General features: G+C 55.5%; 13 protein-coding genes across 13 annotated transcripts; 7 read left to right on the top strand and 6 right to left on the bottom strand.

Annotated features, from left to right (window-relative positions):
* On the top strand, positions 1 to 904 carry DL89DRAFT_22562 (uncharacterized protein). The gene has a single exon (XM_040884766.1). It carries the CDS (start codon positions 62 to 64, stop codon positions 863 to 865), a length of 804 nt encoding a protein of 267 aa, XP_040747975.1. The 5' UTR covers positions 1 to 61; the 3' UTR covers positions 866 to 904.
* DL89DRAFT_22475 (P-loop containing nucleoside triphosphate hydrolase protein) lies at positions 757 to 2,114 on the top strand. The gene has a single exon (XM_040884711.1). The coding sequence runs from the start codon at positions 1,000 to 1,002 to the stop codon at positions 2,002 to 2,004; it is 1,005 nt and encodes a 334-aa protein (XP_040747974.1). The 5' UTR covers positions 757 to 999; the 3' UTR covers positions 2,005 to 2,114.
* A 431-nt stretch (positions 2,115 to 2,545) lies between these two features.
* Positions 2,546 to 7,111, top strand: DL89DRAFT_219968 (patatin-domain-containing protein; the record flags this gene model as incomplete). Its single annotated transcript, XM_040884427.1, has 6 exons — positions 2,546 to 2,695; positions 2,750 to 2,998; positions 3,134 to 4,421; positions 4,517 to 4,569; positions 4,733 to 5,909; positions 6,000 to 7,111. The coding sequence occupies 6 exons, from the start codon at positions 2,546 to 2,548 to the stop codon at positions 7,109 to 7,111; spliced, it is 4,029 nt and encodes a 1,342-aa protein (XP_040747973.1).
* Positions 7,112 to 7,222: 111 nt separating this feature from the next.
* DL89DRAFT_264563 (uncharacterized protein) lies at positions 7,223 to 8,972 on the bottom strand. Its single transcript, XM_040886299.1, has one exon. It carries the CDS (start codon positions 8,925 to 8,927, stop codon positions 7,239 to 7,241), a length of 1,689 nt encoding a protein of 562 aa, XP_040747972.1. The 5' UTR covers positions 8,928 to 8,972; the 3' UTR covers positions 7,223 to 7,238.
* A 250-nt stretch (positions 8,973 to 9,222) lies between these two features.
* On the bottom strand, positions 9,223 to 10,572 carry DL89DRAFT_264559 (uncharacterized protein; the record flags this gene model as incomplete). The annotated part of the gene is made up of 2 exons (XM_040886298.1): positions 10,278 to 10,572; positions 9,223 to 10,226 (listed from the first exon to the last, which is right to left on the bottom strand). Coding segments are annotated over exons 1-2 (1,143 nt in total), but the record flags the coding sequence as incomplete, so codon positions are not given.
* Positions 10,573 to 11,245: 673 nt separating this feature from the next.
* Positions 11,246 to 12,678, top strand: DL89DRAFT_290243 (uncharacterized protein; the record flags this gene model as incomplete). The annotated part of the gene is made up of 4 exons (XM_040890064.1): positions 11,246 to 11,425; positions 11,454 to 11,515; positions 11,547 to 11,856; positions 12,463 to 12,678. 4 exons carry the CDS (start codon positions 11,246 to 11,248, stop codon positions 12,676 to 12,678), a joined length of 768 nt encoding a protein of 255 aa, XP_040747970.1.
* Positions 12,679 to 12,831: 153 nt separating this feature from the next.
* Positions 12,832 to 13,773, top strand: DL89DRAFT_232155 (putative negative regulator sulfur controller-3; the record flags this gene model as incomplete). The annotated part of the gene is made up of 1 exon (XM_040884922.1): positions 12,832 to 13,773. Exon 1 carries the CDS (start codon positions 13,297 to 13,299, stop codon positions 13,771 to 13,773), a length of 477 nt encoding a protein of 158 aa, XP_040747969.1. The 5' UTR covers positions 12,832 to 13,296.
* A 179-nt stretch (positions 13,774 to 13,952) lies between these two features.
* On the top strand, positions 13,953 to 15,605 carry DL89DRAFT_264556 (uncharacterized protein). Its single transcript, XM_040886297.1, has one exon. It carries the CDS (start codon positions 14,027 to 14,029, stop codon positions 15,566 to 15,568), a length of 1,542 nt encoding a protein of 513 aa, XP_040747968.1. The 5' UTR covers positions 13,953 to 14,026; the 3' UTR covers positions 15,569 to 15,605.
* On the bottom strand, positions 15,556 to 17,015 carry DL89DRAFT_264555 (DNA glycosylase). Its single transcript, XM_040886296.1, has one exon. The coding sequence runs from the start codon at positions 16,737 to 16,739 to the stop codon at positions 15,606 to 15,608; it is 1,134 nt and encodes a 377-aa protein (XP_040747967.1). The 5' UTR covers positions 16,740 to 17,015; the 3' UTR covers positions 15,556 to 15,605.
* A 48-nt stretch (positions 17,016 to 17,063) lies between these two features.
* On the bottom strand, positions 17,064 to 17,443 carry DL89DRAFT_264554 (uncharacterized protein). The gene has a single exon (XM_040886295.1). The coding sequence runs from the start codon at positions 17,247 to 17,249 to the stop codon at positions 17,091 to 17,093; it is 159 nt and encodes a 52-aa protein (XP_040747966.1). The 5' UTR covers positions 17,250 to 17,443; the 3' UTR covers positions 17,064 to 17,090.
* A 231-nt stretch (positions 17,444 to 17,674) lies between these two features.
* DL89DRAFT_22307 (uncharacterized protein) lies at positions 17,675 to 19,957 on the top strand. Its single transcript, XM_040884620.1, has 5 exons — positions 17,675 to 17,938; positions 18,107 to 18,173; positions 18,361 to 19,055; positions 19,269 to 19,790; positions 19,822 to 19,957. The coding sequence occupies exons 2-5, from the start codon at positions 18,122 to 18,124 to the stop codon at positions 19,906 to 19,908; spliced, it is 1,356 nt and encodes a 451-aa protein (XP_040747965.1). The 5' UTR covers positions 17,675 to 17,938; positions 18,107 to 18,121; the 3' UTR covers positions 19,909 to 19,957.
* Positions 19,925 to 21,013, bottom strand: DL89DRAFT_264551 (uncharacterized protein). The gene has a single exon (XM_040886294.1). It carries the CDS (start codon positions 20,763 to 20,765, stop codon positions 20,007 to 20,009), a length of 759 nt encoding a protein of 252 aa, XP_040747964.1. The 5' UTR covers positions 20,766 to 21,013; the 3' UTR covers positions 19,925 to 20,006.
* Positions 20,942 to 21,727, bottom strand: DL89DRAFT_290237 (uncharacterized protein; the record flags this gene model as incomplete). The annotated part of the gene is made up of 1 exon (XM_040890063.1): positions 20,942 to 21,727. The coding sequence occupies one exon, from the start codon at positions 21,725 to 21,727 to the stop codon at positions 20,942 to 20,944; it is 786 nt and encodes a 261-aa protein (XP_040747963.1).
* Positions 21,728 to 21,814: the final 87 nt, after the last annotated feature.

The raw sequence follows: 21,814 nt of genomic DNA, 5'->3' as shown, positions 1-21,814 counted from the left end.
GGCAGGATATCTCCGAGCAGCCGGTGCTTCGACATACACACCCTTTTCCGCCATCATCATTATGTCAAAGCTCGATATTGTAACTGGGCGCATGTCCAAGCTGATGCTGAGGCGGTGGCCCATGCTGGCGGAGCAGTGCCCGAAGGATGGCTGCCACGCCCCGCTGATGCGCAATCCTGAAACCGGCGAATCCAAATGTGTGTGGCACGATGCGCACGAGCTATTCCCCGATGAGCTGACGGAAGAGGAGGTGCAGGATAAAATATCGGAAACTGCCGAGGCGTCGGTTGGCGAGAGCGAAGAGGTGGAGGAGCCGATTGATACCGAAAAGGAGAGGATGCTCAAGGAGCGCCGTGCACAGAGCGACTTGGCCAGCGAGCTGATTGGCAAGAAGATGCTTGAGGGGTGGGCTATGATGGACAAGATGTGCCCGAACGAGTCGTGCCGTGCCGTGCCGCTGGTCAAGGATCGTGAGGAGGTGCAGTACTGCGTGATCTGTGAGAGGCGGTACATGGATGAGGCAGCGTACAAGAAGAGGTACGGCTCGATTCCTGATGCTGGACCAAGTAAGCCAGCGGCACCATCCAGGGCACCAGTAGCTGCTGCCCCTGCTGCCGCCGCAGAAATTACTGAGAAGAAGGCGCCTGCCAAGGCTGACTCGACGGCAGTGCAGAAGCGCTCTGAGCCGAGGGATGTCGCTCCGATCGATGCCGACTCGATTAGCGTCGCTGTAAAGGCGCTCGAGGACAAGGTCGTCAGTCTGTCACAGCAGCTGAGCACCACCACACACTACAAGGACGTGGAGCGCATTGCCAAGGCAATCAGCGCCTGCGCCAAGGCCATCAAGGCGTGCCGCGATTTGTAGATCAAGACCTTAGATCACCAACGCGAAGCCGACGTGTGCCTGCGCAGTCGACTTTTTGCTGGAATTTGCTGTTCACTAATTAAACAGTGCTTCTTCTGCTCTTCGAACCTTTCACATTCATTACTTTTGACACAATGGCGACACAGCTCAGCAACAACGCAAATGACACGCTGCCCTGGGTGGAAAAGTACCGGCCGGTGGAGCTCAAGGACGTGGTTGGCAATTCAGAGACGGTGGAGCGGCTCAGGGTGATCGCGCAGAGCGGCAACATGCCCAATCTGATTCTGACGGGGGCGCCGGGAATCGGCAAGACCACAAGCATCCTGTGCCTGGCGCATGCGCTGCTGGGGCCGTCGTTCAAGGAGGCAGTGATGGAGCTTAATGCGTCAGACGACCGCGGCATCGACGTGGTGCGTAACCGCATCAAGATGTTTGCGCAGAAAAAGGTGACGCTTCCAGCGGGGCGCCACAAGATCATCATCCTGGACGAGGCAGACAACATGACGCCTGGCGCGCAGCAGGCGCTGCGGCGGACGATGGAGCTGTACTCGAACACGACGCGGTTCGCCCTGGCCTGCAACCTGTCGGGCAAGATCATCGAGCCGATCCAGAGCCGGTGCGCAATTCTGCGGTATGGCAAGCTGACGAACGAGCAGGTGCTGCGGCGGCTGGTGGAGGTGTGCCGTGCCGAGTCGGTCGAGTACAGCCCCGATGGCCTGGAGGCTGTGGCGTTCTCTGCCGACGGCGACATGCGGCAGGCGGTCAACAACCTGCAGTCGACGGCCAGTGGGTTTGGCTTTGTGTCGCAGGAGAACGTGTTCCGCGTGTGCGACCAGCCGCACCCGGTGGTGATCCGCGCGATGCTGGAGAGCTGCGGTCAGGGCGACGTTGACAAGGCTGTGGCGTGCATCAGCTCGCTGTGGAACCAGGGGTACTCGGCCGTTGACATCGTCACTGCTGTGTTCCGTGTCGTCAAGGTTGACGACAGGCTGGATGAGGACAAGAAGCTCAAGTTTATCAGGGAGATCGGGATTACGCATATGCGCATTGTCGACGGGCTGCAGACGCTGGCGCAGCTGCAGGGCCTGGTCGCCAGACTGTGCAAGCTGGCGCTGCCGCCCAGCGCCTTTGCCGTGTAAGAGCACCCAGCCGGCTTTCACATGTCAGGAGATGTCTGATTATTGACTGGGGTGGAGTTGATGTTACATCGGTAATGCAGTTTGAAGAGTGCTTGTAGCGCAAAGTATATAAGCCTCGTCCCCATGCTGCCACTACCGCTCCCTCATTTTTGCCACCCAGCGCCTCTTTTCCTCTTCTTCCCCGCATACTCACCTAGCTCCTATTCTTTTAAAAAAGTACATGCTAATTACCCAGCAAGCAAGTAATTGTCTCCTGCTGTTCGTAATAGCCATAGCCGCGGCAGTCCTCGGCACCAGCACCAGCACCGGCGCAGCCAGCGCAGCAGCAGCCGAGCGGCTCTTGAACTGGGAGCCCCCACTGGCAATCGACAGCCAGCCCACACAGGCAGGGTTCCTGGTGCGCAGTCTGTATCGGATCCTGCAGAGCATTGGTTTTGTGGTGACGTCGGTCGTTTTGGTGATCGGCTACGGCGTTTTTGTCGTACTGCTGCCGGGGCTTTACAACCTAGCCAGATACCTGGTGCACGCCAGCAGCTCGGTGATGTTCTGCACCATTCTTGCGCTGGCCCTGGGTCTCAGCGGTTTGTATTACTTCCGATACTACTATGCAGCGCCGCCTAAGACGCAGTTACATGGCCACGAAGATCACAAATCGGCGACCGAGAGCGGCTTTGATTTGCACCCGGACGTGGTTGCACGCGGCGACGATGGCGACAGCATGTCCAGCTACTTGGCGTCGCTGGAGTCTCGCAGTAGCAGGGGTATCGGGTTCCCTACCGACTTCCTAAACATGTTCATGAAGAGCATCAGCATTTTCGGCTACATCGAGGAGCCAGTGTTCCACGAGTTCTCGCGGCAGCTGCAGACGCGTCGGCTGCTGGCAGGCGAGCGCATGTTTGATAATGACGGCGACCGCGACGACCAGAATTTCTATGTCGTTATCGACGGCCAGGTGCAGATTTACTTGGTTGACCAGGCCGATGGACAGGAGGCTGTGCAGGCATCTCCAGAGCACACGTTGCAGAATGACCCTGTCGACAGCTCCCAATTCAACACTGGCGAAAGCTCCTCGTGGTCAGCTTCATTCGACGATCTGGGCGCCGATTACGCATCCGACCTGAATGAGCAGCATGCGGGTGAAGTAGACGGCGAACCAGCAGGGTCGGCCATTCTGCTCAACGAGATTGGGCCGGGCGATGTGCTGTCGAGTCTATTTTCGATTCTGTCGCTGTTCACCGAGGGCGTTCCGCTACGCCAGCACGTGCACGACGATTTGCCCGCTGGCAATCATGCGGACAGTCGTGGTGGCGACCAGGTGTCCGCTGTAGATACGAGCGGGGTGCTGCGCAGCATCCACCTGCAGGACACAGCACGGCCGAACGTGATTGCAAGAGCCACCACCGACACTACCCTGGCCATGATTCCTGCCAACGCCTTCCAGCGAGTGACGCGTCTGTACCCAAAGGCTGCTGCACACATTCTGCAGGTTATCCTGACCAGGCTGCAGCGGGTGACGTTTGCCACCCTGTACGACTACTTGGATGTGCCGCACGAGCTGGTAGCCGTCGAGCGCAACATTGGCGAGCTGGCGAAATACTCGATAGACGCTGGCAAGGCACTGCAGGCTATCAAGGGCATTTATGGCAGCAGTTCAGCCGAGCAGACTAGCAGGGCTACTGCGCAGAGCCCTTTACTCAATGCCTCACGTGCTGGCACAGGCAACGACCTGCCCAGCTACTCTCATCGCTTCGGAGCTACCGCCGGGCTGCAGGCGTCGTGGAAGATCAGCCATGCTATGCTTAGTGCACTGGCCAAGCAGGTCACGCAGAAGCCGCCTATGGAGAATGAGCCCGAGGCTAGCCTGGAACTGCCAGAGGCAGCTAAGATTACGCGCAAGAACAGCACCCAGGACCACAGTCCCCGCCACCGCCGGGCAGGCAGCGACTCTATTCCCCTGGGCGGCGTGCCAAGCGGTGAGAGCATTGAGCAGCTGCGCAAAGATGCGCTGCATATGCTGTGTCTGAGCATCGGCCTGAATCCCGACACGGCCGATGGCCGGTATCCGCAAGCCAACACTGAAAGGCAGGCATTGACACCTACTGGGACAATGTCACCGGTGGCCCACTCGAGCACACCGACAAGCCGTCGCAGCAGCACCCACCGCAAACTGCCGCGGACCGAACATTTCCTCCCTCTTCTGCAGTCGATCAACCTGCCTGCATCCCAGCAGCGTGCAGCCTCTGGCACGCCGCCACTGCCGCTATCGGAGATTCCATCGCTGGCCAACGAGCTCGAGCTGTACTGCGTGCCCGACAATTTTGCTCTGGTTGAGCAAGGCGAGCGGCCCGCTGGTCTGTTTATTGTCCTGGACGGAACGGTCGAGGTGACGCCGCGCAGGTCTGCCGCGGGGTTTGCGCGTGGCGAAGGTGCGTATTCAGCTGGCTCAGCCGATGCCTCGCAGAAGCAGCAGATCAGCGACCTTACTGCACGCATGACGAAACTTGCACGCAAGGGCAACCGGGATATGGAGCGCAGGGAGCACCCCAAGGCACAGAGCAGCGGGGCGTCAAGCAGATCATCGCTGAACAGTGCGCCGAACTCACCGTTCAATCGCCCACAGCAGGTTTCCGGCTACGCGTTCCTCGGATCTGGCCTGGAAGATAGCATCGACGACGGGTATGATGGTATCATAGATGGTGGCCGGCGACTGCGGCGCCAGCCTTCAAAGCTGCCGCAGGAAAATGCAACCAAAACGTACAGGCTGGGTGCCGGCGATCTGGTCGGGTATCTTCCAGCACTTACGGATATGGCATCGTTCTGCACTGCACGTGCGCGCGGCAGAGTTATCGTTGGCATGGTGTCGCGATGGGCCTTGGATCGAATCTGTGAGCGCTATCCGATCATCTTGATGACGCTTGCACGTCGCATCACGTCGCAGCTGCCGCCGGTAGTGCTCAACATCGACTACGCTCTGGAATGGGCGCACGTGCGTGCTGGTGAGATGGTCTATAGGCGCGGTGAGATGAGCGATGCAGTCTACCTGGTGATAACTGGCCGTCTGCGGGCCTTTGTTGAGAAAGACAACGGCAGCATCAGTATCCTGGCGGAGTACGGCCAGGGCCAGTCGATTGGTGAACCCGGGCTGCTACTCAATGAGCCATGCTCTTCGAACCTGCATGCGATCCGCGATACGGAACTAGTGCGTATTCCGACTGCGCTGTTCAAGGCGCTGATGCGCACTGCCCCCAGCCTGACCTTCCACCTGAGCCGTGCCCTGGCTGTGCGTACAGCGCAGTCGCTGCAGAGCCACCAGCTGATGGAGCAGCAGCGTTCCCGACTGGCCGACGCTATGGGATCGCATGGCGGCGAGGGTGGCATGCGCAGCCACAACAAGAACCTGAAGAGCATTGGCATTATCCCTGTCAGCAACGACGTGCCTGTGCATGTCTTTGCACAGCAGCTTGAGCACGCGCTGCGCAGTGTGGCCGGCAGCGTTGCACTGCTAGACCATACTGCTGTGAGCCGTGTGCTGGGCCGCCATGCGTTTGGGCGCATGGCCAGGCTGAAGACCATGAGCTGGATCGCCGAGCTCGAGCAGCGCTGCCGGCTCCTTTTGCATGTGGCTGATGGCGGCATCAGCTCGCCGTGGACTCGGCACTGTGTGCGCCATGCTGACTTCATTCTGCTGGTAGGTGTTGGCGACGGTGACAGCAGTGTAGGCGATTATGAGCGCCTTTTGCTGTCACTGAAGACCACAGCGCGCAAGGAGCTGGTGCTTCTGCACGAGACACGCAGCTGCCCCACTGGCAGCACACGCGAGTGGCTCCGACTCCGGCCCTGGGTGCATGCCCACCACCATGTGCAGATGCCGCTGGGTGTGCTGGACATGGAGGGCGATATGGAGGGTGGTCAGTATGGCAGCGGTATCCTTGGCAGCGCCCGGTCACTGCTCGTCAACTCGCTGGTGCAGTCGTCGCGCAAGGTTCTGCCTAGAGTGACACGTCGGCATATCCGCATCCTCAAGTCGCGCATCGAGCACTATTACAACGCCCTGAAGCACAGCGACCCGTATGCACGCAAGACACTGCATGGCCCGCGCTCAGATTTTGCACGTCTGGCGCGCTACCTGTGCGGGAAATCAGTCGGCGTGGTCATGAGCGGTGGCGGCGCGCGAGGAATGGCTCTGCTGGGTGTTCTGCAGGCATTCGAAGAATCCGGGATTCCGGTGGACATGGTTGGTGGCACTAGCATTGGCGCGTTTGTCTCGGGTCTGTATGCACAGAGCCCCGACACTGTGTCGATTCATGGGCCAGCAAAGGCATTTGCACGCCGCATGAGCTCGACCTGGCGCTTCCTCCTGGACGTCACCTACCCGATTCTGGCGTACACGTCGGGCCGCGAGTTCAACCGTGCCATCTGGAAGGTGTTCCGTGATGCCGAGATCGAGGATCTGTGGCTGCCTTTCTACTGCATCACTGCCAACATCACTAGATCGCGGCCGGAGGTGCATATTGCTGGGCTTTTATGGCGGGTTGTGCGTGCCAGCATGTCCCTTAGCGGGTTCCTGCCTCCCCTGTGTGACGCCAACGGCGATCTGCTAGTCGACGGCGGGTACCTTGATAACCTGCCTGTGCGCGCCATGCAGAGCGAGCTCGGTGCCGACATGATCTTCGCTATTGATATTGCTGGCGAGAACGACTCGAGCCCTGTCAGGTACGGTGAGTCGGTGTCAGGACTCGGTGTTCTGCTGAACCACCTGAACCCATTCCGCAAGTACTGGATCCCAACTCTGTCCGAGGTGCAGACGCGCTTGACATACTCGTCGTCCGACAAGGAGCTGGAAAGCGCCAAGGCAAATTCCGGATGCGTGTACTTGCGTGTGCCGCCCAGGGATGTCGGCGTATTAGATTTTGGACGGTTTGATGAACTCCACCGGAGAGGGTACCAGTACGCAAAGCTGTGGATATCGGAGTGGCAGCGCGAAGGGCTGCTGGGGCTTTGGCAGGAAGACCGCGGTGCAGCAGGTGCCGGAAACTCACTGTCCACGAGCCATTCTGAGGGAGCAACGCCAAAGGCGCTCAAGTTGGCCCGCCGCAACTCAATTTGATCTGCGATTACAGCAACGAGCGCATTTACACATGTTGATGTAATAGCATACCGCACATTTAAATCGATTTGATACACTGGTAATATTGGAGGACTCGTGGGCATCACGATTTCGAGCTGCAGACACACTAATACTCGCACAGGTTGAACTCTTGCTCAAAATGCGACGAAGATACATCCTCGTTTTTTGCTGTGCGCTCCTCCATCAGCTTCAGACGCTCTTCCTTGGCCATCTCAAGCGACATGGGCCACTCAATATGCTCGACCAAACAATCCTTGATAGTAAGAGGCAGGTCACCAAACAACGGGAGCTCAAACACCTTCTCAGCCCACCAGTCCTGCTGCTGCGGGGGAACAACCTTAGTCGATGGAATTCTCATGGACGGATCGATGAGGAAGAAGGCAAGGATCTTGCGGTGGCCGGGCTTTGACGGATCCTTGAGCTTGAAGCCAGAGACCTGATGCTGGTAGGTGTTTGGGAAACAGATGCAGCGGCCATTAAGTGCTTCAACGCCACCAAGCTCTTGGGAAAGTGTGGCCGTACGATCTTCATCCAGCTCAATACCATACGCAAGCCTTATACCACGCGCATCACCTTCCTCACAGTCCAAGTAGGTGTCAACCGACTGGCGGAAATTGAGCCTGCTCTCTGTGATATTATCAACGTCGTAGTAGTAGATTCCCGTGGCAATGATGCGCTCGTTGGCCATGGCCTCGACATGCCAGCTGCCTCCCTCGTACTCTGGCTTGTCTGGAGTCAGTATGATGTTCGACATCTTGACAATCGCCTGAAGGCGACGACCGCGGAAGCTGAAGGCAGGAATAGGACGGTCTGGCATCGCGAAATCCTTTGGAGGGGGCGGAATGAACTCTCTGGTTTCAAGCCACCTTTCGTACTTGATGTCAAACGCGGCTGCATCAATGTTTTCTGAATCACCATCGTCATTTTCTGAATCATACGGGTTGCCTGCATCGGAGAACCAGTTCAATGGATCAGGTACAACGCGGTAACCACGCATAAACGCAAGATCCGTGACCACGTTCTCAAACATGGGCACGAAGCGCGCAAAGACGTTTGCGATAGTCGGATACAGCCTCGCATGCCTCACAGGATGGAGATTGTTGATATATGACTCGATTTCGACCGAGCCATCGTCGCGAACATGGAACTCACTGGGGAGCCAGCAGTACTGCCTCGACAAATAACCGCTGTCATCTGGAACGTTACCCATGTCTGAGTCTGCCGTTTCCTTGCGCCACCCATAAACACCGCACGGCCGACACTTGATAGTCGGCGGTTCCAGGGCAGCAACTGGCGAAGCGATGGGCTGGCACAGGAAAGAACCGTCGTAGAAAAGCGGGTACAGCGACGGGTGGATGAGGTTCAGCACCTGCTTGTTCGTGTTCGGGTGCCAGTCCTTCAGTTTCTCGGGAATATCTTCCAGGATAGACGCATATTCACGCAGCTCTTGTGCTAGGGCGTCGTTGATAAGGGAGTCAGAAGCCCAGACCATGTCGACGCCGCTGACCTCGATACCGGTCTCTGGATCGCGCAGCTTGGCGTAGTAGTCGAGCTCTTCCAGAACATATTTTATTTCCAGATCGGTCAGACCCTGGTTCTTGGCCTCAGCAGTCCACTTCTGGCGAATCTTGTCGTCCTGCATCTTGACGGTCCAGTTCGGCTTGGCCCTGATAGCACCGCTCATTGCGACCATACGCCTTTCCATTATCGTGCGCATGACGTCTAACTGTCTGGCATACACAGCGCTATCGCCAAACTTTTCACGAAGACGTTTGAACAGAGCATTGATGTCCATTGAAGGGGCGAGGGAATATAAAGACAGGATGCAGTTGAAGAGAAAAAGAGCAGGAGTTGTCCAGGTTGTGTTGTTTTTGATTCTGCAAAAGGTCTGAGGAGCGTTTTATAGGCACCCTCATACCTGTATTTTCCGCAGTCCATTCGCGTGGTTCATGCAGCTTGGGCCGAGCTGCACATCCAAACCGCCCATTCAGATACCACCTTTCTCATTATATTTGTGTACACTAAAATGTATTCAACAGGCAAGGTTTCCCTCCCGCAAGCTGACACTGTTGCTCTGCACATCGCTGATCTCGATTGACCTTGTCTCTGTGCTATGCGTCTGAAGTGTGCTCTCCGAATCACCATACTGCTGCGCAGCAACGTCCTTGTAATACGGAATCTCCGAGTGGAAATAGGTCTCCCCGCGGAACCAACCATGCGAGTCGGCGATGCCACGCAGGACAAAGAGCTGGCGGAACCAGACACCGGCAGTCATGAACAGTATCATCGCCACAATCTCTGCAATGAGAATTCCGGTGTGCTTACCGTTGTGCGGATAAGCACCAGTGACTACGTACTGAAAGATTCGGTAGCCGTTGTAGGACGGCATCGCGTAGAAGATCTTGTAAAAGCTAGGTGCAAGTTCAGGGGCGGTCGCACATGCGACAACAGTGCAGATAACAGTAGGGACGGATGGACAGGCGATAAAGAGAGGTGGAATGTTCAGGAACCAGTTGAACAGCCACAGTGCATTTGCCGAGTTGACTGCTGCTGCAATGAACCATATCTTGAAGAACGAGGCTGCAGTGTATTTTAGGGCATTTTCACTGTAGTCCGGACCACGGTATGCAAGGAATGCCAGCGACAAATAGAACGACAGGATGAGTGACATGCAGACGATGAGAGCTGGCCACATAATGGCCAGATCTCTGAATCGGACCTTGGTGAAGAATGGGAATGTTGTGAGCTTCCACATAATCATGACTGCCAATGAGCAAAGCAACATGCAGAAGCAGCCGAACATGAAGGCGAACGGTGCGTTGTTGTAGTTGTCTGGCGATGCCTCGACTGTTGTGTATCCAATGGGCTGCAGTAGCGCTGCTGCATTTGTTTGTGCCGCATCTGATCCACCGAGCCCCATCTGCTGCGACTGGAATGCCTTCACAAGTTGGAGCGAGTACTGGCTTGAAACTACAGATGCTGCCTCGGTCAGCCCTGCTTTGATGAACAACATCTCGCCAATCGGGTGCCGACCACTCGACTCGATAACAGTCAGCGCCTGTGAGGGGTCGTAGGATGAGCCATTATATAGTGCGTTGTTCAGCCTGTCGCTCAGGCCAGGATTTATGACCAGAGCTCCCCATGCGTTCTTCCGTACCCATGTCTCGACGCTTTCAGGAGAGTCAAAACCGCCCATGCGAACCCATGTCGGGAGAGAATCTGTTTCAGGGATATCCATGACCATTTGTGTTATATTAGCACCAACCGGACCGCCATCGAGATCGACTATCTGCACCGACACATTGTGTGCCAATGTACTGCGTTTGTATACACAGCCGTAGAATAGGCACAGTGGTACCCAGATCATGACTGAAAAGACTAACAGGAGTTTGAGATAGCTTATCGTAGGCGTGCGGATATGAGGGCGAAAACTGCTGCTGAAGATGCTCACGCGACCACTGTCGCTGTCAGACTGGTATCTCCAGGAATATAGTCCACGCATTGCAGGATTATGAAAATGTTTGCAGGCAAAAGGAATCAAAGGTAGAGAATATTTGAAGTGCGAGTCAGCTTGGAAACGAAGCAAGGAAGCAGGGAGAAGAAATTTATAGCTGCCCACTCAGGCACTAACAAGCCTTTACCTGTTGCCAACGGTATTCGGTATTCGGCAAAAGATGACTACGGAACAGTGACTATATGCGGCCAGTACCCAACTTCGGGGTTCCACTGGTGGATGGTGACTGCGTTTCATGCCAGAAATGAACACACTACATGAAAAGCGGACGAATCAGAAGCCAGGACATTTGGTTTGCGGCTTTAAGTCTATTCTCCGCCATATACAAGGATTATATAATCCGAAGGTGTCCGGCCATCCGCCAATATCTGAATAGGCTACAGTGCACAGCAGTGGTTGTATAAAAGTAATACCTTAAATGGTAGTCACATAGCAGCTTGTTATTGCCATTTCCATTGCCATTTGCGCACAGAGCATGTATAGTAGTCCCATACCTGGGAAGCAGCGCATTGAGACATGTAGACTCGCTATGGAGGCACGCTTTTTTATTACTTTCATACGTCGGTAATCGCTTCACTGTTGCTTGTTTTAGTTACAACATGACCGAAAAATTAAAGGAGCGCCAGGGCATGGGCGAAAAGAGGAAGCGTAGTAAAGAGAAGAGCACAGAGAGGGGCAAGACAACGAGAGTCAAGAAGGTGAAGGTCAAGAAGGAGGCGGCCACGAGTTCGGCTCCAGACGGATATATGAAGCCCGAACCTGCACACAGTACTGACCCGGTTGCCTCAATGGGAGCCTGAGCCTGAGCCTGAGCCTGATCTTGAGACCGAATCGGAATATGAGGAAGAAGGCACTTCATCCGGATCCGAGTCCGTGCCTGACCCGGAGTCTGAGGTTGAGTCCGGAGCCCAAATTTGCATCCCAAGAGGAGGACGCTGCACCAGATTCTGAACCCGAGTCGATCACCACCCCATTTGAGTCTCCGCCACTGGTACCACGTATAAACAGCGAGCTACCGCAGACAGAATTGCTAATCTCTGGCGAGGGTAGATGTAACCGCTCGAAGCGCGCACTCTCCATGCTCGAAGGTGTATCACTGGAGGAGCTTCGGTATATCTGGCAAGAGCTCTGCGATGGAAAGGATCGGATGACAATTAACGAAAAGTACGGGTGCTTTGATGTCAAAGGCTCAGCTATCAAGCCGGGTGGGGTCATGCAGCTAAGAATCAATGGCAAAAGGCTGGTGATGCACATACTCGTATACTTGCTGTGGTACCGCAGGCTCTACGTGGATATGCCGGTTTACCACCTTTGCAACAAGAACTGCTGTGCCAATCCGACGCATTTGATACAAGAACCCGTCGACTACAACAGAACGCGCAAAAAATGCAGGGAATCGTCGTTTACCAAATGCCCCCACTTGCCAAAGTGTCTAATTTTCGCCGAGATATAAAAGAGATGTCTGAATCTCCTTGCTTTATATAAAATGCATCGCTATCATCATTAGTTCATCCTAGCTCCACATAATTTTATTGCTGCCCCATAGCTTTACAATCTTTGTGAAACTCTATGCCCTTGTATCCTTTCTTGCCTCTGTCAAACTGCGCAGACTATCAAAGTGTCTCTGGTTGCGGCTTGGGTAACGAGTGAATCCCTTGTAATAGAGACCTCAATAGAGTCCTAGTCGTGCAGCATCTGCTTACGAGATATTGGATGCCAGAGTGCTATGACATAGAAGCATGCGACCCATTTGATTCAGGACATGCATCTTCGAATAGCCATATGCATAAAAAGATATTAGCGCATTTGAGTCGAGCCGTATGCTGCTGGAGCCGAATGGCACAAGCAGCAACAGTCTGAGACGCTCACCAAGATGAAGATTCATAGCGATGACTACTCAGGCCACCTGATTGTATCAGTTGCCATCCTGTCACATTCCGCAGGCTTCTCTCGCGACACCAGTCTGGCCCGATTTGGCAGCAGCCGCAGCAGGAGCCTGCCAGAACTCGAGCGAGCTGGGTTTCAAGACTGAAGGGACTGATTTTATCGCCCTCTTTCCAAGGGCGGCTGCGGCTGAAGGCTTGCGCGATCCTGATTGGCGGAGCTCCAGGAGGAAATCTTCAGAACAACTGTATAAAAAGGCTGAGATTTATTTGGCCCCGCTTCGTTGGCAGGCTGCTGCAAAGACACCTTGCGAGCTGCTTTTCCTCTCTGCACCGTTTTCTTTTTCTCACCTATTATATACTACACTTTTTGAGGTAAATACACATCGCCCGTGCGTGTTGGTGGCCGTGCAGACATTACACCGCCTATTGGTGTGCCGTGATTTTTGCTGTGTCGTCTGTAATCGCGCGTCTATTCTGCAATTGCGAGTGTGGCACCACCAGATTCGACAGCCCCTCCTCCTCGCTCTGGCGGGCACTTGCGTATGCGCATCCTCTGCATGCATAGTGTCTAGCAGGTTCCAGCGCGCCTTTGTGGGCTCCCTTTGTCCATGGACTATTGCTCCTCTGTGCGGCTTTGCTTTTAGACCACCGGCTTCTGGAGCCTTTTCATTTCTCGGCTCTCCTCTGTTTATCCGCACACTGTACTTATTTACCATCCAGCTGCTTTTGCCATTTCTACGTAGGAACCTCTATTATTTGAAACCATGGTCAAGCTTCAGTCGTCCGATAACGAGGAGTTTGAGGTTGGAAAGAATGTTGCCGTCCAGAGCGTGCTGATTAAGAACCTGCTCGAGGACCTGGGCGAGAGCGAGGAGGCCATCCCGCTGCCCAACGTCACCGGCAAGGTGCTCAAGAAGGTCATCGAGTACTGCGAGCACCACAAGGACGACCCCCCTCCCCTCCGGGACGACTATGACGATGTGCCGAAGCGGTCGGACGACATTGAGCCCTGGGACGAAAAGTTCATCAAGGTTGACCAGGAGCTGCTGTTTGAGATCCTGCTGGCCTCGAACTACATGGACATCAAGCCGCTGCTCGACCTCGGCTGCAAAACTGTTGCCAACATGATCCGCGGCAAGACCCCCGATGAGATCCGCAAGGCGTTCAACATTGTCGACGACTTCACTCCCGAGGAGAAGGAGCAGATTAGGAAGGAGAACGAGTGGGCCGAGGACCGCTAAGCGCGCAGTCTCGCTGCAGGCTTAGTCTCATAAACTCTTTTTTCCCCTTGTCTGTTCAATGCCAATTGAAAATTTTACTCTCATCTGTCCGCTGATCCCACAAATCGGGGTCAGGCTGGGCTTGTTTGGCTGGGCGCAACAGGAAAAACGTGCGCTGTGTCGCTTATTGAAAGAAACATAGCTTTGCTCTATCTTGTCTCTGACATATTTTTTATCACTACTGCCCGCTGGAACTAGTACTTTCCAGCAAAAAATGATGGCAGCCAGCACCAGTCGACTGGCTATAGCACGGGCTGGCGGAATCATGGCGCACATGCGGCAAGGATACACCATGCCGCTCATCATGGCACGCTCGTACGGGTCGAGCCCAGCTGCTGCTACGTGCGAAGCCACCGCCCACGCAGGGCCGACAGCACACAGCGTTTTCCAGTCGTTGGCGACGAACCGGCCAGTATTCAAAATCACAAAACCGATTGATATCATCAGAGAGCCAGCCGATTTCTATCAGGCGCTGCTGCGCGGCATCAGCCGTGCCAAGCACCGCATCTGCCTCAGCAGCCTGTACATCGGCAGCGAGGAGACAGAGCTGGTCTCCAAGCTTGACCAGGCGCTGACCAGATCGCCTGCACTGCAGGTTCACATTCTGGTTGACTGCCTGCGCGGCACGCGCACTAATCGGGCAGGCGAGAGCACGGCGACGCTGCTGGCACCGCTGGTCAGCAAGCATGGGCGGGATCGCGTCGTTGTGTCCATGTACCACACTCCGGCGCTCAGTGGAGTCAACAAGCGGGCGTGGCCGCAGAGGTTCAACGAAACGTTCGGGCTGCAGCACATCAAGGCGTACCTGTTTGATGACGAGCTGATAATGAGCGGAGCGAACCTGAGCCGCGACTACTTTACGAACCGGCAAGACCGGTACATGCGGCTCAGGGACGAGAAGCTGTGCGGGTACTTTGTCGGACTGCTACAGGCCATTGCCAAGTTCTCGTTTGAGCTGGTGCCCAGCAGGGGCTCTGGATTCCACCTGGCGATACACCAGTTCCCTGATCCGTCCAAGGACCCGCGCGGCTTTGTCCAGGAGGCAAACGAGGTAATGGCGTCGTTTTTGCACCGCGCCTCGGTAGAAAACAGCGTGCAAAAGATCTCGCACACAGACACGCTTGCGATCCCGACAGTGCAGATGAGCCAGCTGGGCATCACCCAGGACGAGCAGCACATGGCCGAGTTCTTCCAGATCACCGACCAGTTTGCACGGCAGCACCAGGCGTGCCGCAACTTTATGACATCCGCGTACTTCAACTTCTCGGACTTCCACAAGCACAATGTGCTGGCCAACCGCAGCCGGTGGGACCTGCTGGTAGCATCGCCCGAAGCCAACGGCTTCTTCACAGCCAGCGGGATCTCAAAATACATCCCCAACATGTACAGCATCATCGAGTACCAGTTCCTTCGCATGGTGCGCAAGCATGGCCGTAGCGACATTGCTGTTGAGGAGTACTCGCGACAAGGGTGGACGTACCATGGCAAGGGCGTGTGGTGCTATCTAGATCAGAAGCTGCCGCAGCTGACCATGATCGGGTCACCCAACTACGGGTACCGGTCGATATACTGTGACCTGGAAGCGCAGGTCACGCTGATCCCAGGTAGCGACGCGCTGCAGAACGATGTGCACCAGGAGGCACTAGGGCTGCTGTCGCATTCAAAGATGGTCAGCGAGGCAGAGCTGAAGCAGCGGATCCGCGGGTCACCGATGTGGCTTTATGGCTTGAAGCCATTTATTCTGAAGAAGATGTAGAAGGGTATGCTGAACCCCAATATATGAAACTGCTTGTTCATTTTGTTGTCTTTTGTCGCGTGCTTCTGCGCAACTGTGGTTTGGATTCGGCAGCTGTAGAAGCGGTAGCAGGCTGTTCTTGCTTGCGTTTCTTGGCTGCTGGCTTGTTCGCCGCGGGCTTCTTGTCCTTGGGATCCAGGTCGCCCGAGAACAGCAGGCCCTGCGCCCAGCCAGCATACGGCGAGAACAGCTTGATAAACAGCTGTTGAGCAAGCTCGTACGCCCTGTTGCTGGCAGTTTTGTGTGTCTTGAGCTGCCTTGCCAAGTCGATTATTTGGTCCTTTGCTTCCATGGGTAGCACCATCCCTGACTGCGTGCTGCCGCCAAGAATCCTGCCAATATACCGCTTCTGGGCGACCTGCCATATGTGGGTGTCAATGGGGACGGCGTCAATCTTGTCCAACGACATTAAGCAGACGCAGTCAGCAACCTTTGGCCCGACGCCGCTAAACTTCATCAGCTCGACACGCGCATCATCAAATGACAGACTTCGCAGAGAGAGCAGGAATTGCTCTGGGTCAGAGTGCTTTGTGAGCATCTCGACGGTCTTGGCGTAGTACTTGGCGCGGTACCCGAAGCCAAGCTCCTTCAGCGTGTCCTCGATATCTGCGTCCTTGGCCATCTGCATGACAGTCGGGAATGTGTGGAATGTGCCGAGGTCGGTTGTGATTGGAGTGCCATATCTCGCGCACAGCTTGTCGATGAGCATGGTGATGCGCTTGATGTTGTTGTTTGACGTTGCAATAAACGTAAACAGATTCTCGACTACTGGCTGCCGTAGCGTGCGCACCCCCTGCTGCGATTTTCCCAGTTCGGTGAAATGAGGGTCGCGCTGGCTCCATTCCCTGCACAAGGACTCGAAACTGACAGCGAGCTGGAAGTAATCACGGAGCTCGGCTTCCAGATCTGCACCAGGTTGGTCACCTATGCTGCCAAGCGACCGGTATAGCACGGTGCTGGGCGTCTGCTTCAGCGCCACAGCATGGCTCCAGAGCGCACATACCCACTCGTTGTCGCCCGTTGGCTTCCAACGGAATGCCTGGCCGCAGGTCAGTGTCGGATCAAGGCGCAACTCGTCTGGCGAGACCTGCAGATCGTGCCATTGTGAATCGTGCTCAGTCTTTACTGCCATATGGTGGAATCGTAGCTGACGGAGTATAAAGGGACGGATACAGTGTTGGAAATGGAGGCGGTTCATCTATCGACAAGACAGGTCTGTTGGCCGCGGTTGGGAGTGGTTTTGCTGCTGAGAGGGGGCGATCTGCATCATGGGTTACGCTATTTTGGATCGTTCTCAGATCCGCAATGCTCACCTGCTATATACCTCAGATGTATGTATTAGGTAATCACCCAGCATGTATGGCGCCGTCCAGGTTAGTCAGACATCATATATCCAGGAAAGGGCAAGCATCAATCAGTTTTCACATAATGAAACCCCCAGTCCTCAACGACAAATACGTGGATACCAGCCAGAGTTGTACGCCTACACAGGCTGCTTTTTCTTGGCTCGATTCAGCGGAACCCAGTGCCAGCTCCCACAAACAAGCTCTGCAAAAGCTACAGCACGGGTGGCAATTCCCCAAGAATTGGCAGAGGAAGGGATGTAGTGAACCAAGAGCGGAGCACAAGCCATCCATCCCATTCTGCAAGGGATTGGGTTGGGCTGAGATGCCAAGAAACGCAAAGAATTTGCTGCTGCGCCCTGGTGGGAAATTGCCTCCCAAGAAAATGCAATGAACTCCACAAACGCCCGCCATTATTCATCAGCAAGTTACCCGACGCCGGCATATTTACCCGCCAAGTAGAGCATGCCTACTGCACCGCACCCAGCACACGCATCTCATGACAAACCAAGAAATCGGCATCAGCCCAGCGGTGCGCTGTAGTCCGCCTCCACCGTGCTGCTGGCGGGGCTGGCAAGACTGGGCCGGCAATGGCGCCAAGAATTCTGAATGTCTTGGCGCCAGTCAACTGTTGTGCTAGAGCATGTATGCCTCACCCTACGATTGGCCCTCCCAGCGCTGCCTATAAAGGAGCGAGCGAAAACCGGCCTGCACGCCTATCAATTTTTTTGTTTCTTTTTAATTTCACTGCCTTTGGCAACTCGCGATATTCTTCAGTCCGAAGAGCCCCACTACAGAAAAACAGAGCACCGCACAATCTCGTATTCCCGCTAAGCCATGCTGGCGGAAAAAAGATTTGTGGAAGCGCACCATTCTTCTCCTTTCCTTTCCACTCTGCCGAAACGCTCGTCTGGTCACGGCTTTTTCAAATTCAACTCCAAAATGGCGATATTCGGGAAGCGCAGGACAAAGCTACAGTCGGCGATAAGTACGTATCTGCGCGTGGGCTCTTTACTGCCTGGTGATGGCTGAGATAGCCCGACATATCGGACAAGCACAGCTGCCACCAGCACTAGCATATCCATTCACCACTCACCACTTATCACTTATCACCACCGCGGTATCGCCTGGTGCGCGCTTTGCATCTTCCCTGTAGCCGAGGCAACCACCAATGTCAACGCCTACAACAAAGTATATAGCGCGTTTGCGCGGAATCCTGATAGGTAAGTCTGCCCGGCACGCTTAAAATAATCGCTGGTGGCCTCGTAACCCTGGACCAAGCAGATAGGCTAGAGCACGCGTTCCTTACCAGGTGGGCGCTGGTCGTGTTTTGAGATGGTGTGCAAAGGACGATTGCCCTAACTACGCTCTTTCCTCGCTATTTGGCTGACATCTGAGATCGACTAATAGCGCTGCACACTTTTGTTATTTTTAGCGCGATGGAGGCCTTCGAGTACGTGATTTCCAATATTGTCGACCGAGAGCAGAGCACCAGCAGCAACAGCAACAGCAATGGCAGCAAGCTGCTATCTCGGATGGGCGGTGGCGGCGCGCGCAGTCACCAGCCAGTAAACGAAGTCAATCGGTCGCTCGCGTATCTGGCGGTTTTGCAGGGAATCGTAGTGTCCTATCCGCGGCACATGAAGCCGCTGTTCAAGGATAAGATTGTGGCAGACGTGCTGTTCAAGACGATTGTGCAGTCGGAAGCCCCCGTGACTGTGCGCGAGACGTTGCTGTGCATGGTGTCAAACTGGTGCATACTTTACAGCGAGAGCCTCAGTGCCCGGGGTGCGCTGGAGGGAATTGTCGACAAGGTCAACGAAAGATCAAGTCTGACTCCTACAATTGGGCTGCTGCCGAGGCCGGCCATCACACTCAGGCAGGAGGGGTGGAAGTACCCGCCCAAACGACCAGGCCTGGTTCCTACGGGCCACACTTTTGACTTTGGCCAGTATTCGCCAAACTACATGCCGCAGCCGTATCCGTCGCCGCAGCTAATGCAGTCGCCCAACCACATTCCACCACGACCATACCCGTCACCACAGCTCATGCAGTTTGCGCCTTCACCACCCACATCGCCCCACCAACCGCGCCAGTTCGCATCAGCGCCGGTGACTCCTCATAATCAGCAAGCATTCGACGAGTCCGCGGGGTACACAGATCCAGTTGTTGCTGCGCAGCAGCAGGCGATCCTTGAAGCGCAGCGGCGGTCGATAGCCCCCAACGACGCAGCACTGCCGCCATACGAGCGGCCGAGCTCTCGCGACAGGATCGTGCTGTCGTACAACTTCCTTCAGCACATGGAGACGTCGGCGCAGGAGCTGAAGTCCCTCTGTGACATGCTGACCGAAACCCTGATCTCAATTAACGTCGAGGAGGACCCGCGGGCCAACGCGATTATCTCGGAGATGATGAAGGACATGGACCAGAAAAAGTCGGCGGTGGCCAACTTTGTCACCATGCTGTCAGAGGACCGTGTCGACCTGCTGCAGCTACTGACGTCGGCAGGCGACGAGGTTGGCCGCGTGCACTGGCTGTTTGACAACACGCTGCAGGCGCACAATGAGTGGCGGGCGATCCAAGAAAGCCTGAAGACGCAGGCGGCTGAGGACGCGGTGCTCAACAGCATAGCGTCGTCGTCAAAGGTCACGGGCAAACTCATAGAGGCCATGGCTGCGGCCTCTTCAACGGCAGTTGATGGCGAGCTCGGCCAGGGCTCGGCAGCTGGAGGTGCCTCGTCGCGGACGGTCCCGCAGAGCAGGTCCGATGAGATGATATACAGTGTCGACGACTCGGCTCCGCCGATGATGCGCATGTCGAGCAAGGCGCGCGGCAAGATGGCCGACGACTCTGAGGCAGTGGAGCAAGAAGAGGGCTGGGCCGAGCCCAGAGAGGCTGGCGGCTCGTCGTCATCTGGCCGTCCCAACAACTACCATCACCAGCACTAAGCACACATAATTCGGCATACAACAACTACTTTCACGCATATTACATTTGACCTTGTCTAGCGCCTTTTCCCTCTACAAAACAAAACAAAACAAAACAAAACCATTCACTCATTGCTGAGGTGGTTCATTTCCAGTCAGGATGTACGGATTGAGCGGGTTGACCTGGCTGTGCTGTTGCTGGTACGCGCTGCCGTCCTGCTGGCGTTGCCGTGCCTGGTTGCGATAAAAGAGCTGCAGTGTGAACTTGTGTGTGTCCTTGTCCCAGTACGTCCAGAACCTGCCTGGCCGCATATCGATCTCGCGGCTCTGGATCTTGAATGCAATCGTCTCATACGGCTCTGCTGCAAACAGCAGGTACTGGTACTGCCGGTTCGGCACCTCCACGTGCTGCTCGTACGCCGACATGAACCGGTGCCTTGGCTTTGTCTCCTCGGTGACCTCGGGATACGTGACCTCAACCAGCAACCCGAACTGGCGCGTGCGCGGGTCCCGTACTTTGGTCACCTTGTACCCGGGCCGCCCAATCTTGACCACGTTCTTTTTGACTTTGGGTGCGCTGGCAGTAGCGCGTGCTGGTGCCGTGTGGTCCTTGTCTTTGGCCTCAAGGGCAGCGCGGCGGGCGAGGTTTGTTTGGTGCTTTTTGCCCTGTGTGTGGGCGAGGTACGAACCTTCATTGTTGTGGAGGGTCAGGCAGAGCTTGCACTCGTACGAGCCGAGGTGGTTGCGCATAAAGTACGGGTCGCTTTCAATGTCAATGGTCTCCAGAGCCAGCTTGCGCAGCCGCTCGCGCCGAGCCACGTTGGACTCGGACGAGGTCATCATGCCGCCTGCTCCGGGCTTGGATCCTACGCGGTTCTGGAAATCCATGGCTGTGTGTGTGAGTTTGTGAGGGAAAAATAGCTGAAGCGATCGCGGTAGAATGATTTGGCTGACTTTAAATATATACCTGGATCGAGGTGGTTCCTGTTTAGGGGTGCAATTTCCACATTGGGTGGTGCCGCTAACGTTTGTGTATATTACAAGCAGCCCCTTCACAAAGTACTCTAGTGTAGTTTCGACGCCTGGGCGACCAAGGTCTGGATGACCTGGTTATATGTATCAATCTCCTCCTTTTTCTTTGCAACCTCGCCCATCCTTGCCTTGATGAGCTGGTCAATCGACTGCAGCGCCCGCGCAATATCCTCGTCCTGGGCATCGGACGTGCCTGTCGCGATGAGCCGGATGTCCTCGATAGTGAGTGGATCCAATTCCTGTGCACCCTGGTTGTCGCCGCGGGCCTGTGCGCGCAGCACAGACAGCGGAGTGAGAAGGTCGGATTTAAACTCCTCGGGCACATTGGCAGCGAGCGCGATCCATACCAGGTTCCGGAGCAGCCGCGATTCAGAAGCGTCTGGAGTGCACTTTCGCAGGCTGCGCTCCAGGCTGTCTATGCTGACAGTATCGGCTGCGGCTGTCACGGTGCTGCCGGTGTGTGTATCGATCTCGACAACCTCTGTGCTGCCAAAGGCTAGCTCAAGACATTGCTGCACAATATCGGTCTGCTCAGAATCGCCTGTAGCCCCGTTGAACAGCGCCTGTGCTGCTGACAGAACTGGGTCAGCAGTGGGAGCCACCGATGGCGCTGCTGCTGGCTGGGCTGGGTCAGGCTCGGAGACAGGTGCGCTGTCGAAATCGTCGAAATCGCCGAAATCGTCAAAGTCAGTAGCAGTGTCGGTATTGTCAGCACCAGTCTCCTGGCCGAAATCGCCAAACCCGCCAAAGTCGTCGTCGTCACCCGCTGCATTTGGAGATTCGCTCCAGGCCATTGTGCTGTCGTCAAAGTCTGCCATCCGCACACGCTCCAATGTAGAGAAAAAAATAGAGTAACGAGTTGTGGAAAAAAGGGGAAGGTTGAAAACTGTTGTGTTCAGGATGGT

Source organism: Linderina pennispora (assembly GCF_002104995.1).
Source record: "Linderina pennispora strain ATCC 12442 chromosome Unknown DL89scaffold_1, whole genome shotgun sequence".
NCBI classification, from domain to species: Eukaryota; Fungi; Kickxellomycota; class Kickxellomycetes; order Kickxellales; family Kickxellaceae; genus Linderina; species Linderina pennispora.
This window is presented reverse-complemented; position numbering and strand designations above follow the sequence as displayed.

Bases quoted from the DNA above. Each gene is read 5' to 3' on its own strand.
- DL89DRAFT_264555 (XM_040886296.1), bottom strand. From the start codon at position 16,739: ATGGCAGTAAAGACTGAGCACGATTCACAATGGCACGATCTGCAGGTC.
- DL89DRAFT_22475 (XM_040884711.1), top strand. From the start codon at position 1,000: ATGGCGACACAGCTCAGCAACAACGCAAATGACACGCTGCCCTGGGTG.
- DL89DRAFT_264563 (XM_040886299.1), bottom strand. From the start codon at position 8,927: ATGGACATCAATGCTCTGTTCAAACGTCTTCGTGAAAAGTTTGGCGAT.
- DL89DRAFT_264556 (XM_040886297.1), top strand. From the start codon at position 14,027: ATGATGGCAGCCAGCACCAGTCGACTGGCTATAGCACGGGCTGGCGGA.
- DL89DRAFT_264551 (XM_040886294.1), bottom strand. From the start codon at position 20,765: ATGGATTTCCAGAACCGCGTAGGATCCAAGCCCGGAGCAGGCGGCATG.
- DL89DRAFT_22562 (XM_040884766.1), top strand. From the start codon at position 62: ATGTCAAAGCTCGATATTGTAACTGGGCGCATGTCCAAGCTGATGCTG.
- DL89DRAFT_22307 (XM_040884620.1), top strand. From the start codon at position 18,122: ATGTCAACGCCTACAACAAAGTATATAGCGCGTTTGCGCGGAATCCTG. The intron at 19,056-19,268 runs GCGCCGGTGACT...ACGTCGGCGCAG, and splicing joins AACCGCGCCAGTTCGCATCA to GAGCTGAAGTCCCTCTGTGA. The intron at 19,791-19,821 runs GCCGACGACTCT...TGGAGCAAGAAG, and splicing joins GCAAGGCGCGCGGCAAGATG to AGGGCTGGGCCGAGCCCAGA.
- DL89DRAFT_264554 (XM_040886295.1), bottom strand. From the start codon at position 17,249: ATGGGATGGATGGCTTGTGCTCCGCTCTTGGTTCACTACATCCCTTCC.